The sequence below is a fragment of the Lepus europaeus genome, chromosome 17 (assembly GCF_033115175.1).
Source record: "Lepus europaeus isolate LE1 chromosome 17, mLepTim1.pri, whole genome shotgun sequence".
NCBI lineage: Eukaryota > Metazoa > Chordata > Mammalia > Lagomorpha > Leporidae > Lepus > Lepus europaeus.
Window position 1 is genome coordinate 84145224 of NC_084843.1, and position 20269 is coordinate 84165492.

The 20269-nt window shown below is 39.1% G+C and overlaps 1 protein-coding gene across 1 annotated transcript in view; it reads right to left on the minus strand.

The window, feature by feature from the left end:
- Nucleotides 1-13956: 13956 nt before the first annotated feature.
- The window catches only part of LOC133776098 (zinc finger protein 271-like), a 77781-nt gene continuing 71468 nt past the window's right edge, over nucleotides 13957-20269 (minus strand). Inside the window, exons 5-6 of the mRNA XM_062214802.1 lie at nucleotides 17035-18250; nucleotides 13957-16653 (exon numbers count right to left, since the gene is read on the minus strand). Coding sequence (XP_062070786.1) covers nucleotides 15408-16653; nucleotides 17035-18250 — 2462 coding nt within the window. The 3' untranslated portion in view covers nucleotides 13957-15407. The remainder of the gene's footprint in view (nucleotides 16654-17034; nucleotides 18251-20269) is intronic.

Consider the following 20269-nt stretch of genomic DNA (forward strand, 5'->3'; position numbering starts at 1 on the left):
TAACATTAAGATCTCACTATTTTCCCAAATAATTTTCAGGAAATATACTAGTATCTAGACACACAGTGGCAAATTTATATATGTATGAAATATATGTATGTTATATATGTTACATATGTTCACATAAATATATATATTACATTGAGGAGAAAGAATTATTACCCTTGGCTAAAATGGCCCTGAGACGCTGTGTACCTGACAGTTTCCAGGACAACTTACAGAATGTTGGGGGTGATGATGATCTTACAATAAAAGTTAAATCACCATAGCCACAGATTCACAGGGCTAGGATTGGCCTAGACCAAAATAGCTGTGCAAAAGAGTGACTCCAGTGAATTTAAAAATTAACTTAAATTTTCATAATTAAAGGTTAATTTCAAGTTCCATGAATATCTGTAGGGCTAAGAATGAAATTTCCTGCTAATGAGTGATGGAACTGGCCCTAGATTTTTCTCATATATGGTGAAAATAGAATTTGGACATCTTTCTGAATTTAGATAGTTGATGGCCTTACAATGATAAAGTAAATCATGGTAGCCTGAAGTTCTCTGCACTAGAATTGGCACAAATTAGGTTACTGACTATTTATTGAGGTGGTAATAATAAATTTTAATCAACATGAAAAATGGAGAAATGTATTCATTTCAATATATGTTGTATATTGACAGTTGTGTGTACAAATGGTAAATTTTGTAAAAGCATAAATAAGGTTACAAGGAAATGTAACAGATATTAATAAAATAGCCCTAAATACACATTTAAATACAGAAAATTTGTGCTCTCTTAAATCAAAGAAAGCTTATGCCATTGAATTCAGTAATTTTAAAACCAAGATAAAATCGTCTCGATCTAATGCATGGAAATCTTAAAAAGAATGACAATTTTGAGTCTCTAAAAATAAAGAAGCTATAAAAAATAGTGTCCTTGAAAGTGTAAAAAAAATGTAACTTTCTAAAATTATTTGATAGACCATAAAGATGGAGGTTACTAAGACAACTTGAACATTATTTAGTGCATTCATGACATGAAAATATAAGCGCTCAAAAGAATCATCATACCTTGGCAGTGCTAAGATTGGTTTCCAATATGTGGATATTGACATATTCAGATGAAATTAATAAAATGAAAGACAAAATAAAAATAGAAATCTGATGCACATGGAAGTTAAAACTTTTCTTTGCCCTTAGTAACAACACGTATTTTAATGTGAGCTGTAATTAAAAAAAAAAAAAACAAGTATGTGGATGAATATTTGGTGAAAAAACAGTCCGGAATAAACCAGAAAAATTACAGTATGACGCAGACTTGTAGTTTGGAAAATTTCCACGATCAGAAAATAATTTATAGTTCTAGGAGCATCTAGAAACATTAAGAATGTATCCTATATTGATGATCATCATGGTGCTGGCACTACAATGTACTCAAATCCTATACACATGACAGTTGCTGGGACAACTTCCAGCATTTAAAGTGAGTTGATGACCACACAACTATAAACCAAGCCATGGTACCCATCATTCCCCTGTGTTAGGACTGTCACAAATCAGGTTACTCATTACATATTCAGGTGACAGTAGTAAATGACAAAATAAATATGCATTCCATGGAAGGTAGTTAATTTTGATTATATGGTGTATAAATTAGTAATTTGGCAGAAACAGAGTCATAATCATATAGAGATGAGCTAATAATTGGATGGCAGAGTAGGGAGGGAGCTTACTGCTGTAACCCAGGAGAAGATAGTTTTAAAAAAGTGGAGATAGAATAGCCTCAGGGAAGAGTTAGGGGGAAAAAATGGCAGAGAAAACTCTACTGACATTAGAGGGACACTGTGGACCCACATGGAGGGCATGAGCCCACGGCTCAAGACTCCAACAGCTGAGAGCCTATGCACAAACACTGGAAAGTGAGGTGAGACAAGACTGCAGTAGCCTGAGCCACCGACAAAAAAGTTCTAGGAACCTAGAGGGAATGAGGCTTAAATGTCCATGGGTGAAAGTGTGCCAACCAAACTAGAGAAGAGAAATAAAAAAGGGACAGTACAGACATGTTTCTCTCTTTCCAATCATCTCACAATGGTGCAAGCTGATAGAGCAGGAGCCATTTTGGACATACATAACAGCTGTGCCAGCTTGTGTCTGCACCTAGCAACAGCTGAGTGGAGACTCCTGACTCTGGTGGGGAGAAATAATGGGGAACTAGGAACTTGTGACTGTGTGAAGCTTCTGAAGCAAAACTGTGAAAAAATAAAAAGCTGAGGGTGTGTGAGAAGACTTGCAAAGTGGCTGGGATTTGAGCACTCTCAGTGGGAGATGCCACAAGCTTGGGGGTTCCTGGTTACCCAACGAGAAACATTGCTGGAGAATCTGAACTTACACTGAGGACTGCACAGATCTTTTGTGTGGTTCTTGGGACAGAGCAGACAAATATTATACCCACTGGGCTAGTACTTAGGCACTGGTCTCCATTGAGGATAAGAGCCCAACTGAGCAGAATATACTTCCCTTCTGATTAAAAAAAGGAGAGAGAAGACTTAACATGCCAAACTTGGGTATGTCACCTTAAGCACACCCTTAACTCTGGAGACTGAACAGAGCTCTCTGGCCATACCCACTACAAGCCTCTAGAGATGCAGTGAAAACAGTCCACTTATCTACAGAATCATAGTACAAAGATAAAAGCTGCAACAGTGGAAAAAAATAAAAAAGAAGAAACCAATGAGTATCTCAAAAATGCTAAACAACAAATGCAATAATATGAGAAACAAAAATAAGGGAGACATCATGACATTCCCAAAGAACATGACACTTCAATTCTAGATCATGAAGATGATGAGATAGAAGAAATGCAATAAATGGAACTCAAAAAATTGATCATAAGATTACATAGAAGTAATCAAAAGCAAACACACAAAGTACTGAAATGCATGCAGGACATAAAAGAAATCTCTCCCATGAAATTGAAATTATAAAAAGGGATCAAAACAAAATGAAGAATTCAACAGAACATGAAACTGGGATATTAAAGAGAAATCAAAGTGAAATGAAGAATTTCATAGAATAAATTTAAAATGCAGTGGAGAGCCTTAAAAATAGAATCAGTGAGGCAGGAGAATATCAGACATAGAGCACAGGAAAGTATACAGTCAAACCAAAGGCAAGAGGAAATTAGAAATCTGAAAAACACTGTTAAGAATCTACAGGAAATTATAAAAAAAAATTCAGGTTCTAGGAGTTCCTGAAGGCATGGAGAGAGAGAAAGGATTAGAAGGCATTTTTAGTAAAATACTAGCAGAAAATTTTCCAGGTTTGGAAAAAGGAAGAGACATCCAGTACAGAAAGCACACAGAACCTCGAATAGACATTACCAGAAAACATCCTTGCCATGACACATTGTAATCAAACTAACCACAGTGAAACAAATAGAGAAGATTCTAAAATGTGCAAGCGAGAAATGCAAGATTACTTTCAGAGGGTTTCCAATTAGACTCACAGTAGACTTCTCATCAGAAACCCTGCAGGTTAGGAGAAAATGGCAAAATCTAGCCCAAGTCCTAAGAGGAAAAAACTGTCATCCCAGATTATTATACCCTACAAAGCTCTCATTTGTGAATAAAGGTGAACATCATGATGTCTCCCTTATTCTTGTTTCTTGGATTCTTGCATTTGCTTGGCATTTGTGGAGATACTCATCTTTTTTTTTTCTGCTGTGGCAGTTTTTATCATTGTATTATGACTGTAGATAAACGGACTTTCTGCTTTCAGTGAATCTCTAGAGGCTTGTAGTGGGTGTGGCCAGAGAGCTTGTTGAATTCTCAAGGGTAAAGAGTATGCCTAAGGTGAGAAAACCAGGTTTGGCATGTTAAGTCTTCTCTCTCCTTTTTTTAATCAGAACAGAGTTATATTCTGTTCAGCTGAGCTCTTCTCTTCAATGGAGCCCAGAGCCTGAGTACTAAAACAGGTGTGTATAATATTTGCTTTGTCCCAAGGACCACAGAAGGATCTGTGCTCTCCATGTGAGACCTCTGTCCTTAATAAGTTGTACTATGAGAATTAACATTAAATCTAGTCTCCAAAGACCTGTTTAGCTGGGAGCCTAGAAAAAGTGCTCAGGCAAGCTATATTGTGAAAAATTAGTTCTAAGTAATATGAAAGATAACCCAGACAAAACAGCAGTCCAGAAAATCACTCAACCTCACTGAAACTACCAGCAGTCACATCATTCATTTTCTATTAAATCTGTTTATAATAAGATTCAATATGATGAACACTTGTAAGAAGCTGTGGGGACTTAAACAGGGATGAAGAGATATTTCTAATGTGTAGTAATGGAGGTGGAATGAATTACTTGCACACCTATTATCTAGATGGGAAATAAAAGACCTATTGCAGCTAGATGCATCATAGCATTTGTAGCCCTGTTACCAAGGGATGGCCATACAACCTAGGTAACATATTCCTCCTGAGGGTATCCTGAGGAATTAACTGAATTTAAATTAGATTTACATAAATCAAGAAAGAACTTTATAAATTTGGAGGGAAAAAAACACACATTTTCAATAAAAATGAGGGTCACCTGTAGGAGCAGAGAATAATACAACAAAAAAGGTTATAAAAATTATAGTAAAGTTAAATTAATACAAAAATATACTAGAGGAGCTAGGGCTGTGGTGCAACAGGTTAATGCCCTGGCCTGAGTGCTGGCATTCCATATGGGTGCCGGTTTGAGACCTGGCTGCTTCATTTCCAATCCAGCTCTCTGCTATGGCCTGGGAAATAGTAGAAAAAGGCCCAAGTGCTTCAGCCCCTGCACCTATGTGGGAGATCTGGAGGAAGCTCCTGGCTTCAGGTCAGCACAGTTCCTGCCATTGTGGCTAACTGGGGAGTGAACCAATGGATGGAAGACCTTTCTCTCTGTGTGTAACTCTGACTTTCAAATAAATAAACCTTTAAAAAAAAGTGTACTACATTTATGCTCCTGCTTCTCTGTTGCAATGGGTACCACATAGATAGACTTGATTCCATGTTCTTGTCTCAAGGAAATTAGGAATTGAATGAAGAGTAGAAAAGAGGGGTCATGAATGAAAAGGGCATTATGCACTCAGTAATACAGAAAAATTCAGGAGATGAGTGTTGCAGCTTATAGGGTTTGAGGTTGTCCCTTTTAAGAATGAGGGTGATGTGTGGGACAACATCTACTTGCATATTCAAATAGACCTTGGGTAGTGGAGTCTAATCCAGATGTGCACACAGATAAATTGAAATTTATCATGGGTATAAAAGTCATCACAAACTCATTCCCTTGTGCTGCACACAACACTTATTATCCAGGGCTGGGGTACACTATTATGGCTGGAACATGTGTCACTTGATATGCCTATGGTCACATCACTGGTTTGCACTACAATAATGTGGGGAAAGAATCCTGGGTGGACAACAAAGCAGCTGTAAAACAAATAACTCTAATTGATGAAGATGTATTCCAAATAACTGTTGAAATAACTGTTACTCAACTTTTAAATATTTATTAACAAAATTTACACAAGAGAGCATAGTTCAGTTCATATACTTGATCCCATTCACAATAATGAGAAACCAAAAAAGCAGGTTGTATAAGAGAAAAAATTTCTGAACGATGGTTAACCACTCTCTATCACAATTCATCACAGAAACTGCGCAATACTTACTAAGGTGTGATTCCTCCAAAGAATTCCAAACAAATTATATTTCAGGGACTTCTCTCTGTCATCTTGTTATGTTTTGTGGAAGTCTGCCTAGTAATAATGATATTCCCCATTACAATACAGTCATGGGATTTTTTCTTTCTGTGAGTTGTCAGGTAACCATTGGGAGATGACATATAGTACATAACTTTTCTATGCATGTATGTTTTCTCATTTCTGAGTCTCTTCATGTGAATTGATTAATGGCAGAAATTTTTCACATTCATTTAACTGTATTTTGCGGTATGAATTCTCTGGTGTTTGTTAATGTTTAATTTCTTTTTTAAGGATTTTTATTTATTTATTTGACAGGTAGAGTTACAGACAGTGAGAGAAACAGAAAGGTCTTCCTTTCATTGGTTCACTACCCAAATGACCACAACAGCCACAGCTTCACTAATCCAAACCCAGAAGCTAAGTGCATCTGCCTGGTCTCCCATGTAGGTGCAGCGGCCCAAGTACTTGGACCATCTTCTACTGCTTTCCCAGTCAACAGCAGAGAGCTAGATTGGAAGAAGAGCAGCTGGGACTAGAACTGGCACCCATATGGCATACCAGCACTGCAGGTAGAGGATTAACCTACTGCACCATGGCACTGGCCCCGAAGTTTAATTTCTGGCTATGGTTTTTTCACATCTACTGCACTTGATGGATATGACCTTTTTTAAGTTGCATATTTATTCAAGCCTGAATTCCATGAAAATAAACTTCCACATCCATTACACTAAGAAACACCTTCTGTGAATTCTCTGATATATAATGATCAATTTCTAACAAATGGCTTTTTGTCACTAATATTTTTTGTCACTAATATTTCTGACTTTTCTTCCTTTTTTTTAACAATTTACTTTATTTCTTTCAAAGACAGAGTTACAGAGAGAGGTACAGAGAGAGGTCTTCCATCTGCTGGTTCACTCTCCAGATGGACGCAATGGCTGGAGCTGTAGCAATCCAAAGCCAGGAGCCAGGAGCTTCTTCAGGGTCTCCCACATGGATGTAGGGGCCCAAGGACTTGAGCCATCTTCTGCTGCTTATCCAGGCCATAGCAGAGAGCTGGATCAGAAGAGGAGCAGCTGGGACTAGAACCGGTGCCCACATGGTATGCTGGTACTTCAGACCAGGACTTTAACCCACTACACCACAGCCACAGCGCTGGTCCCAACCTTTCTTATGGGAGTCCCTACTGTATGGGATGTAATGTCCAGCAAAAGCTTTGTCACAATGGTTATGTTGATTTTGGAAAAAGTCCTTCACATTCATTATATTCTTAAGTTCTCTCCCTTGTTTGAACTACATGTGTTATGAGGTAATACTTCTGACAAAAGTCTTTCCCACATTTATTACAGGATTTCCACCATGTAATAAATTCTCTGATGTAATATTGTGTGATTTTGGCAGAGTTTTCCAACACTCATCCCGTTCATAAGGTTTTTCCCCCATGTGAATTCTCTGATGTTTTATGAGGTGTTACTTATGCATAAAAGATTTCTGAGGGGGCGGAGCCAAGATGGCAGAATAGTGAGGGTGTGCACCAATACTCCGGGAAAAAGATAGTTTAATAAAAGTGGAGTTACTGTAGCTTCAGGAAAAAACTGCAGAGGAAACTCTTCTGGATCTAGTGGATGTGACACAGAGGACCTATGGGGAGAGCAAGGTTGCTCACCGTGTGGAAGCCGAGCCTTGGGAGCCGGGCCACAGAGTCTGCGCACCAGCGCTGGAAGGGGAGGTGAGAGAAAACCTCAGTAATCTGAGACATTGGTGGGGAAAGGCAGAACGAGGCCTAAGGCCCCACTGGGGAAAGTTCATCAGGCTGACTGGAGGAGAGAAAAAAATGAATAAGGGGAACCGGCACAGACACTAGCCTCTCTCCTCTCACCTTACAAAGCCAAGCAAGACAAAGAGCAGGCACCATTTTACATATGCAAAGTGGTGCCGGCCATTAGCCAAGCAGAAAAACCTGACTCTGGAGGGGAGAAATAATAGGAGGTTAGGATCTAGTTAAAGTGTGGAGCTAATGAACTGAGACTGTGAAAATCTGAGGGGGGGCGAGAGAACTCAACCAAGTACACAAACTCGGTAACCTCGGCAACCCAGTGAGAGACCGCAGAGAATTTGAGACCACACTGAGGGATGCATAAACTCTTTGTGTGGTCCCAGGGGTAGATTTGATACATTTCACAGAGGCCAGATTTCATACATCAACTACCCTCAATTCCACTCAGCTGTGTAGAATTACTTCCCAACTGAGTAAAAAAAAAAAGAGAGAGAGAGAGAGAGAGAGAGAGTAAGTGAGGGAGAGAACTATCTGGGTGAGTCACCATTGGCACACCTTTAACCCTGAAGAACCAAACAGAGTTCTCTGGCCACACCCATCACAGCCTCTAAGGATCCATCAAAAGCAGACAGCCCACTTAATCTAGAGTCATAGTATTACAAGAAAAAGCACCACAGCAAAGGAACCAAACACTATCTCCAATATGCCAAATGCAGAAACCGAGGTAACAAGAGCAAGGAAGACACTATGATGCCCCCAAATGAAAAAGACACCCCAATTCAAGATTATGAAGATGATGAGATAGAAGAAATGCAAGAAGCAGATCTCAAAAAATTGATAAGAACATTAAGCAGTTCTCAAAAACAAATTCTTGAACTACAGAAATCCTTAATGAACGAGATAGAAGATCTCGCTCGCGAAAATGAAATATTAAGGAGGAATCAAAATGAAATTAAACAACTAGTAGAATATGAACTGTGATAGTGATGAGAAATCATAATGAAATGAAGAATTCAATAGATCAAATGACAAACACATTAGAGAGCCTTAAAAACAGAATGGGCGAAGCAGAAGAGAGAATACCAAACTTAGAAGACAGAGAACAGGAAAGGAAACAGGCAAACCAAAGAAGAGGAAATTAGAAATCTAAAAAAATTGTTGGGAATCTACAGGATACTATTAAAAAAACCAATATTTGGGTTCTAGGAGTTCCTGAAGGCATGCAGCGGGAGAAAGGATTTGAAGGCCTTTTTAGTGAGATACTAGCAGAAAATTTCCCAGGTTTGGACAAGGACCGAGACATCCTAGTACAGGAAACTCATAGAACCCCTAATAAACATGACCAAAAGAGATCCTCACCACGACATGTTGTAATCAAACTCACCACAGTGAAACATAAAGATCCTAAAATGTGCAAGAGAGAAATATCAGATTACTCTCAGAGGATCTCCAATTAGATTCACAGCTGACTTCTCATCAGAAACCATATAGGCTAGGAGGGAATGGCGAGATATAGCACAGGTACTAAGAGAGAAAAACTGCCAGCCCAGAATGTTATATCCCAGGTACTAAGAGAGAAAAACTGCCAGCCCAGAATGTTATATCCTGCAAAGCTCTCATTTGTGAATGAAGGTGAAAGAAAGACCTTTCACAGCAAACAGAAATTGAAAGAATTAGTTGCCCCTCATCCAGCCCTGCAAAAGATGCTTAAAGATGTGTTACGCACAGAAACACAGTAACACGGTCATCAATACGAAAGAAGGTAAAGGAAGGAAACTTCACAGCAAAAGATCACAGGAATCTCAAACCATATAATAGAAAATATCTTTGGCAAGTGGCAGGGCAAAGTTACTACTTATCAATAGTCACATTGAACGTTAATGGACTGAACTGTCCAGTTAAAAGACACCGATTGGCTGATTGGGTTAAGGAACAAAACCCATCTATTTGCTGCTTACAAGAAACACATCTTTCCAACAAAGATGCATACAGACTAAAAGTGAAAGGTTGGAAAAACATATACTATGCCAACAGAAATGAACAAAGAGCAGGCGTAGCCATCTTAATATCAGACAACATAAACTTTACCACAAAAACTATTAGGAGAGACAAAGAGGGGCACTATACAATGATTAAGGGATCCTTTCAACAGGAAGATATAACGATTATCAATGTATATGCACATAATCACAGGGCACCAGCTTATTTAAAAGACTTGTTAAGGGACTTAAAGGGAGACTTAGACCCCAATACAATAGTACTGGGGGACTTCAACACTCTACTCTGAGATAGACAGATCAACAGGACAGAAGATCAACAAGGAGACAGTGATTTAAATGACACTATAGCCCTAATGGATCTAACAGATATCTACAGAACTTTTCATCCTACACATAAAGCATTTACATTCTCAGCAGTACATGGAACATTCTCTAGGATTGACCACATACTAGGCCATAAAGCAAGTCTCAGCAAATTCAAAAGAATTAGAATCATACAATGCAGCTTCTCAGACCATAAAGGAATGAAGTTGGAAATTAGCAACTTGGGAATCCCTAGAGAGTATGCAAACACAGGGAGATTGAACAATATAATGCTGAATGAACAATAGGTCATAGAAGAAATTAAAAGAGAAATCAAAAATTTACTGGAAGTAAAAGAGGATAACAGCACAACATACCGAAACCTATGGGATACAGCAAAAGCAGTGTTAAGAGGAAAGTTTATATCAATAGGTGCCTACATCAAGAAATTGGAAAGGCACCAAATAGATGAGTTTTCAATTCACCTCAAGGATCTAGAAAATCTGCAGCAAACCAGACCCAAATCTAGTAGAAGAGAAATAATAAAAATCAGAGAAGAAATCCACAGGATTGAATCCAAATAAACATTACAAAAATAATCCAAACAAGGTGCTGTTTTTTTGAAAAAATAAACAAAATTGACATCCCACTGGCCCAACTAACTAAAAAAAGAAGACTCAAATCAATAAAATCGGAGATGAAAAGGGAAACGTAACAGACACCACAGAAATAAAAAGAATCATCAGAAATTACTACAAGGACTTGTATGCCAGCAAACAGGGAAATCTATCAGAAATGGACAGATTCTTGGACACACACAACCTACCTTATATGAACCAGGAAGACATAAAAAACTTAAACAGACCCATAACTGACACAGAAATTGAAACAGTAATAAAGGCCCTCCCAACAAAGAAAAGTCCAGGACCAGATGGATTCACTGCTGAATTCTACCAGACATTTGGAGAAGAACTAACTCCAATTCTGCTCAAACTATTCAGAACAATCAAAAAAGAGGGAATCCTCCCAAATTCTTTCTATGAAGCCAGCATCACCTTAATTCCTAAGCCAGAAAAAGATGCAGCATTGAAAGAGAATTACAGACCAATATCCCTGATGAACATAGATGCAAAAATCCTAATAAAGTTCTGGTCAATAGAATGCAACAACACATCAGAAAGATCATCCATCCAGACCAAGTGGGATTTATTCCTGGAATGCAGGGATGGTTCAATGTTCACAAAACAATCAATGTGATACACCACATTGACAGACTGCAGAAGAAAAACCATATGATTATTTCAATAGATGCAGAGAAAGCATTTGATAAAATTCAACACCCTTTCATGATGAAAACTCAAAGCAAACTGGGTATGGAAGGAATATTTCTCAATACAATCAAAGCAATTTATGACAAACCCACGGCCAGCATGCTATTGAATGGGGAAAAGTTGGAAGCATTTCTACTGAGATCTGGTACCAAACAGGGTTGCCCACTCTCACCACTGCTATTCAACATAGTTCTGAACATTTTAGCCAGAGCTATTATTCAAGAAAAAGAAATTAAAGGGATACAAATTGGGAAGGAAGAACTCAAACTATCCCTCTTTGCAGACGATATGATTTTTACTTAGGGGATCCAAAGAATTCTACTAAGAGATTATTGGAACTCATTGAAGAGTTTGGCAAAGTAGCAGGATATAAAATCAATGCACAAAAGTCAACTGCCTTTGTATGCACAGGCAATGCCATGGCTTAGAAAGAATGGCTAAGATCAATCCCATTCACAATAGCCACAAAAACAATCAAATACTTTGGAATAAACTTAACCAAAGATGTTAAAGATCTCTACAATAAGAACTACAAAATCTTAAAGAAAGAAAAAGAGGATGTCAAAAAATAGAAAATTCTTCCATGCTCATGGATTGGAAGAATCAATATCATCAAAATATCCATTCTCCCAAAAGCAATTTATAGATTCAATGCAATACCACTCAAAATACCAAAGACATTCTTTTCAGATCTGGTAAAAATGATGCTGAAATTCATATGGAGAGACAGGAGACCTTGAATAGCTAAAGCAATCTTGTACAACAAAAACAAAGCCAGAACATCACAATACCAGATTTCAGGACATACTACAGGGCAGTTGTTATCAAAACAGCATGGTACTGGTACAGAAACAGATGGATAGACCAATGGAACAGAATAGAAACACCAGAAAACAACCCAAACGTCTACAGCCAACTTATATTTGATCAAAAGATCCAAAACCAATCCTTGGAGTAAGGACAGTCTATTCAATAAATTATGGGACATGTACTCAATAGAATACTATACAGCAGTCAAAAGGAATGAAATCCGGTCATTTGCAACAAGATGGAGCAATATGGAAAACATCATGCTGAGTGAATTAAGCCAGTACCAAAGGGACACGTTTAATATATTTTTTTCTAGTACTGGTGGTTGAACTCTGTAATTAACACACAATTATTCTTAGGTGTTGAAATTTAACTGAAAAGTGATCCCTGTTAAATATAAGAGTGGGAAAAAGAGAGGGTGGAGATGTATAATTTGGGACATGCTCAATCGGACTTGCCCCAAATGGTGCAGTTAGAAATGTGCCAGGGGATTCCAATACAATCCCATCAAGGTGGCATGTACCAATGCCATCTCACTAGTCCAAGTGATCATCTTCAGTTCACAATTGGTCACACTGATAGTTCTAAGAGTCAAAGGGATCACACAAACAAGACTAGCATTTGCTAATACTAACTGATAGAAACAAAAAGGGAGAGAACGATCCAACATGGGAAGTGGGAGACACAGCATACCCATAGAATAGCAGATGTCCTAAATAGCACTCTGGCCTCAGAATCAGCCCTTAAGGCATTCAGATCTGGCATAAGAGCCCATGAGAGTATAGCAGGCATGGAAAGCCAAGATATCATGGAAAAAAAAAAGACCTAAATGAATGATCTCTGTGAGTGAGATCCCAGTGGAAAGAATGGGGCCATCAAAGAAGGAGGTACCCTTCTCCGAAGGGAGGAGAGAACTTCCACTTTGACTATAACCCTATCGGAATAAGATCAAAGTCAGCGAACTCTAAAGGCTTCCATAGCCCTGGCAACTCATGACTAGAGCCTAGGGAGATTACTGACGCCATGAACAGGAGTGTCAAATTGTTAAATCAGCAACAGGAGTCACTGTGTACTTACACCCCATGTGGGATCTGTCCCTAATGTGTCGTCTAAAGCGAAGTGATGCTATAACTAGTACTGAAACAGTATTTTTATACTTTGCGTTTCTGTGTGGGCACAAACTGATGAGGTCTTTACTAATTACATACTGAAGTGATCTTCTGTATATAAAGAGAATTGGAAATGAAAAAAAAAAACAACCTGGTGTTAAAATGGAAATGGCATAGAAAATTAATTAATTTGAAAAAATATTATGTAGGATCTCTGTCTTTAATGTGCTGTACATTGCTATTTAATGCTATAATTAGTAATCCAATGTAGTTTTTTCACTTGATGTTGCTATATGGGCAAAATGTTGAAATCTTTACCTAATATATACTAAACTGATCTTCTGTATACAAAGAGAATTGAAAATGAATCTTTACATGAATGGAAGGGGAAAGGGAGCGGGAAAGGGGAGGGTTGCGGGCGGGAGGGAAGTTAAATGAAAGATCTCTGTGAGTGAGATCCCAGTGGAAAGAACAGGGCCATCAAAGAAGGAGGAGAGAACTTCCACTTTGACTATGACCTTGTTGAAATAAGATCGAAGTCGGTGAACTCAAAAGGCTTCCATAGCCTTGGCAACTCATGACTAGAGCCTAGGGAGATTACTGACGCCATAAACAAGAGTGTCAAATTGTTAAATCAACAACAGGAGTCACTATGTACTTACGTCTCATGTGGGATCTGTCCTTAATGTGTTGTCCAATGTGAAGTAATGCTATAACTAGTATTGAAACAGTATTTTTACACTTTGTGTTTCTGTGTGGGTGCAAACTGATAAAATCTTTACTTAGTATATACTGAATCGATCTTCTGTATATAAAGATAATTGAAAATGAAAAAAACTTAGTTTTAAATTGGAAATTGCATAGAAAATTAATTTTTTAAATTTCTTTTTTATTTTTTTGACAGGCAGAGTGGATAGTGAGAGAGAGAGACAGAGAGAAAGGTCTTCCTTTTTGCTGCTGGTTCACCCTCCGATGGCCGCTGCAGCCGGCACATTGCGCTGATCTGAAGCCAGAAGCCAGGTGCTTCTCCTGGTCTCCCATGGGGTGCAGGGCCCAAGCACTTGGGCCATCCTCCACTGCCCTCCTGGGCCATAGCAGAGAGCTGGCCTGGAAGAGGGGCAACCGGGATAGAATCTGGTGCCCCGACCAGGACTAGAACCCAGTGTATCGGTGCCACAAGGTGGAGAATTAGCCTGTTAAGCCACAGCGCCAGCCTAATTTTTTAAAAATATCATGTAGGATCTCTGTCCTTAATGTGCTGTACACAGTTATTTAATGCTATAACTAGTACTCCAACAGTATTTTTCACTTTGTGTTGCTATGTGGGGGCAAACTGTTGAAATCTTTACTTAATATATACTAAACTGATCTTCTATATATGAAGAGAATTGAAAATGAATCTTGATGTGAACGGAAGGGGAGAGGGAGCAGGAAAGGGGAGGGTTGCAGGTGGGAGGGAAGTTTGCTGTGGGGGAAGCCATTGTAATCCATAAGCTGTACTTTGGAAATTTATTTTCATTAAATAAAAGTTTAAAAAAAGATTTCCCATATGCATTATACTCAAAGTGTTTTCCACCTATATGAATTCGATGATGTGCAATGAGGGCTGAATTATGGGAAAAAGCTTTCCAAGTCATTATGTTCAAAAGGTTTCTCTTCCTGTGAATTTTCTGATGCATTTTGAGATGGGACTTATTGCCATGGGTTTTCTACAGTCATTGAATTCATGAGGTTTCTCCCCAGTGTGAATTCTCTGGTGTGATATGAGCTATGATTTATAAGAAAAGGCTTTCCCACACTCATTAGACTCATAAGGTTTCTGGCCTGTATGAATTCTGTTTTGATATGAGGTATAATTTATAGAAAAAGGCTTTTCAACAGTCATCCATTTATAAATTTATTTCCCTGTGTGAATTCTCTGATGCATTTGGAGTTAGAACTTAAGACCAAAGGCTTTTCCACAGTCATTACATTCCTGAAGTTTTAACACTGTGTGCATTCTCTGGTGCATTATGAGGTTTGACTTTTGTCCAAAGGCTTTTCCAGTCATTACATTCATAAGGTTTCTCCCCTGTGTGAATTCTCTGATGTATGAAGAGTGTTGACTTATGGCTAAATGCTTTTCCACAGTCATTTCAATCATGAGTTTTCTCTCCTGTGTGAATTCTGTAGTGTGATATGAGGTGTGACTTTTATACATAGGCTTTTCCACAGTCATTACATTCATGAGGTTTCTGCCCCATGTGATTTTGCTGATGTTTCATGAGGTCTAACTTATGGGCAAAGGCTTTTCCACAGTTGTTACATTTAAAATTTCTCTCCTGTGTGAATTTGCTGATGTTTCATGAGATGTGACTTTCATCCAAAGGCTTTTCCACAGTCATTACATTCATGAGGTTTCTCCCCTGTGTGAATTCTCTGATGCATTACAAGGTTTGACTTTCGTCCAAAGGCTTTTCCACAGTCATTACATTCATGAGGTCTCTGCCCTGTGTGAATATGCTGATGTATGCGGAGTGTTGACTTTCGTCCAAAGTCTTTTCCACAGTCATTACATTTATGAGGTTTCTCCCCTGTGTGAATGCTCTGGTGCATTACAAGGTTTGACTTTCGTCTAAAGGCTTTTCCACAGTCATTACATTCATGAGGTTTCTCCCCTGTGTGAATTCTCTGATGTTTCATGAGGTATGACTTGTGTCCAAAGGCTTTTTCACAGTCATTACATTTATGAGGTCTCTCCCCTGTGTGAATTCGCTGGTGTATGATGAGGTGTGACTTTCGTCCAAAGGCTTTTCCACAGTCATTACATTTATGAGGTTTCTCCCCTGTGTGAATTCTTTGATGCACGATGAGGCCTGACTTTCGTCTAAAGGTTTTTCCACAGTCATTACATTCATGAGGTTTCTCCCCTGTGTGAATTCTCTGGTGCATTACAAGGTTTGACTTTCGTCCAAAGGCTTTTCCACAGTCATTACATTCATAAGGTTTCTCCCCTGTGTGAATTCTCTGGTGTAATATGAGGCATGACTTTAGTCCAAAGGCTTTTCCACAGTCATTACATTTATGAGGTTTCTCCCCTGTGTGAATTTGCTGATGTTTCGTGAGGTCTGACTTTTGTCCAAAAGCTTTTCCACACTCATTACATTTATGAGGTTTCTCCCCTGTGTGAATTCTCTGGTGTATTACAAGGTTTGACTTTTGTCCAAAGGCTTTTCCACAGTCATTACATTCATAGGGTTTCTCCCCAGTGTGTATTCTCTGGTGTACAATGAGGAATGACTTCCACAGAAAGCCTTTTCCACAATGAAGACATTTATAAAGTTTCTCCCTTGTGTGAATTCGCTGATGGTTTATGACATGTGACCTTTTTCTAAAGGCTTTTCCACAGTCATTACATTCAAGAGGTTTCTCCCCTGTGTGAATTTGCTGATGTTTCCTGAGGACTGACTTTTGTGTAAAGGCTTTTCCACAGTCATTACATTTATGAGGTTTCTCCCCTGTGTGAATTTGCTGATGTTTCCTGAGGTCTGACTTTTGTGTAAAGGCTTTTTCACAGTCATTACATTCATGAGGTTTCTCCCCTATGTGAATTCGCTGGTGTTTCCTGAGGACTGACTTTTTTTTTTTTTTTTTTTTTTTTTTTTTTTTTTTTTTTTTTTTTGACAGACAGAGTGGACAGTGAGAGAGAGACAGAGAGAAAGGTCTTCCTTTTGCCGTTGGTTCACCCTCCAATGGCCGCCGCGGTAGCGCGCTGCGGCCGGCGCACCGCGCTGTTCCGATGGCAGGAGCCAGGTGCTTCTCCTGGTCTCCCATGGGGTGCAGGACCCAAACACTTGGGCCATCCTCCACTGCACTCCCTGGCCACAGCAGAGAGCTGGCCTGGAAGAGGGGCAACCGGGACAGGATCGGTGCCCCGACCGGGACTAGAACCCGGTGTGCCGGCGCCGCAAGGCAGAGGATTAGCCTGTTGAGCCACGGCGCCGGCCTGAGGACTGACTTTTGTGTAAAGGCTTTTCCACAGTCATTACATTTATGAGGTTTCTCCCCTGTGTGAATTTGCTGATGTTTCATGAGGTCTGACTTTCGTCCAAAGGCTTTTCCACAGTCATTACATTCATGAGGTTTCTCCCCTGTGTGAATTCTCTGATGCATTACAAGGTTTGACTTTCGTCCAAAGGCTTTTCCACAGTCATTACATTCATAGGGTTTCTCCCCAGTGTGAATTCTCTGGTGTACAATGAGCTCCGACTTCCACAGAAAGCCTTTTCCACAATGAAGACATTTATAAAGTTTCTCCCTTGTGTGAATTCGCTGATGGTTTATGACATGTGACCTTTTTCTAAAGGCTTTTCCACAGTCATTACATTCAAGAGGTTTCTCCCCTGTGTGAATTTGCTGATTGTTTATGAGGTGTGACTTTTGTGTAAAGGCTTTTTCACAGTCATTGCATTCATGAGGTTTCTCCCCTGTGTGAATTTGCTGATGTTTCCTGAGGACTGACTTTTGACCAAAGGCTTTTCCATAGTCATTACATTCATAAGGTGAATTAAAACTGAGTGATTTTCCACAAGGTTTACATGTATAGAGTTTTTCCCTTGTATTTAGCCTCTGATTTATTGCAAGATGTGATTGGTGAATGACAGGTTCAACATAGCTAATGTACTTACAAAATTTCTTTCTTGTGTGAATTTGTTGATGCATATTGAGGCTAGAATTTTCATGGATAGCTTTTTCTATTTGAGTTGCTTTTCCAAAAGTAACAGTTGACTTATTACAGTTTTCTGCCATATGAACCCTCTCAGATTTACAATACATCTTTCTTGTGAAGACTTTTGCTTCTCCAGTGGGTCCAAATGGCTGCTCCATGATGTGAGTCTTGTCATGCTGACCAAGAGGCTCACAGAACTGGAGAGAATTTCCAGGTATCTTAGTGTTATCAAATTTTTCTTCAGCCTGTAGTTGATGAGGCCCACTGGGGAGATATACATTGTGACATGTATTGCATTCCTCAGACTTCAATCCTGAATAGGTTCCCTTTTTAATAATCAGTGTTGGAATATGGCTTGAATTTAAACTAAGTGTTTTTGTTAATTCAACACTCTTGGGGGCTGATGTCTTGTTATTTTTCCTAAAATCCTGATTCAGAATTTTGTCCTGACTTTCCTGGTTGATCCAAATCAGGTCATCTCTTTTCATGCCCACTGAAATGAGAAAAAGCAATCATGTCACTGAATCAAATGTAACTGTTTCTCCTGGCATACTCATATAAAGGAAATGCAGTTACTTGTTATCCAAGTGGCATAAGATTTTCATAAAATCAGTATGAGGTACTTATTTATGACCATTATATGGTTTTTCTCCTTAATACATTAATATATTAAATTGTACGATGAGATTTCCCAATGCCCAAACATGATCCTTTTTACTATGGGAATTTTTCAAGGATAGTAAAATGACTTTTGTGTTATGTTGTGTGGGATGCCTGCATCTCAAAACAGTGTCAGCTTGAGCCCTGGCTACCCTGCTTTCAGTACAGCTCTCTGCCTATGTAAACTGGGAGGAAGCAGATAATGGTTCATGTGCCTGAGAAACTGTGAGACACCAGGGAAGACTAGATAAATTCTAGAGTTTCGGCTTCAGGCTAGTCAGACCTAAGTGTTGCAGGCATCTGAGGAGTTAGCTAATAGAGGACCTCTTTCACCTCTCTATCACTCTGCCTTTCACAAAAATAAAATAACTAAAATATTTTAAATAATGGATAGATATTTAATAAAAATATTCACCCACTACCTAGAAACCAGTTTTTTCCCTGTCTTTTTTTATTTTTTATTTTTTGACAGGCAGAGTGGACGGTGAGAGAGAAAGACAGAGAGAAAGGTCTTCCTTTTGCCATTGGTTCACCCTCCAATGGCCGCCATGGCTGGTGCACTGTGGCCAGTGTACCACACTGATCCAAAGGCTTATCCAGGATACAGGTGCTTCTCCTGGTCTCCCATGTGGGTGCAGGGCCCAAGGACTTGGGTCATCCTCCACTGCACTCCCTGGACACAGCAGAGAGCTGGCCTGGAAGAGGGGCAACCAGGACAGAATCCGGTGCCCTGACCAGGACTAGAACCCAGTGTGCCAGCACCACAAGGCAGAGGATTAGCCTATTGAGCCATGGTGCTGGCCATTCCCTGTCCTTTTTCTCCAGTTTATTTTTATAAATAATGTGTGTGTTGTGATTCTCTGCTATTTCAACCTTAAACATGAAAAAGTTTTACAGGTCATTTACTTGCAGGTGGAGAAGTGTGAAATGTGCCTGTACTTTAAGCAGGACAACATTTAAGGAGTAGGATTGGAATATATGATTGTCTCATGTTCAGTCTTCCTTGGTAAACATCATTTGTGGGAATTTTTAAATTAAAAACTACTTTGTCTCTACTCTATGACAGCTTCCCCAAATTCCTAAGGACACCTGACACCTTCAGCTTCTCAGAAGTACAACAGGTAGAGAAAAGTCTCAATATACCACCTTAAACACTCCCAATCAGTTTGAAGAATTTGTTTCTGCAAACCAGGATGTGCTCATCTTCTTTGAAAAGTGTTTTCTAGCTCATTCTGAAATCATCAATGCTGCTTATCTCCTCTCAATTCTTTCTATAAACATTCCTGTGTGATAATTTGAATTTCTGGAGGCTTTTGACCAGCTGCCTCTTATTTTCACAGAAAGCTTCATTTCCTATGCCTTTCTTATCTTTTTGTTTGCTTGTTTTTCAATGATACTGAAAAATCAAAGAGAAATCATACTTCAAACTCCACCCTTAAAGAAATCTGAGCCATTCAACATAAACCCACAAGGCTACTTGAACTTGGGTCTCAAAATCTCATTATTGTCTTGGTGAGTCTAGGATCACTTATTTTCATGTTTTATACAAATTCATGCTTAGTTTATGATTTCTTTTTTTTAAAAGATTTATTTTATTTATTTGAAAACTAGAATTATAGAGAGAGATAGACACAGAAAGTCTTTCATTTTCTAGTTCACTCCCCATATGGACACAACAACCAATGCTGGGCCAAGATGAAGCCAGGAGCCAGGCATTTCTTTCTTGTCTCCCACATGGATGCAGGGGGCCAAGGACTTGGGCCAACATCTGCTCCTTTCTCAGGTGCATTAGCAGAGAGCTGCACTGGAAGAGGACCAGCTGGAACTTAAACTGGTACCCATATGCAACGCT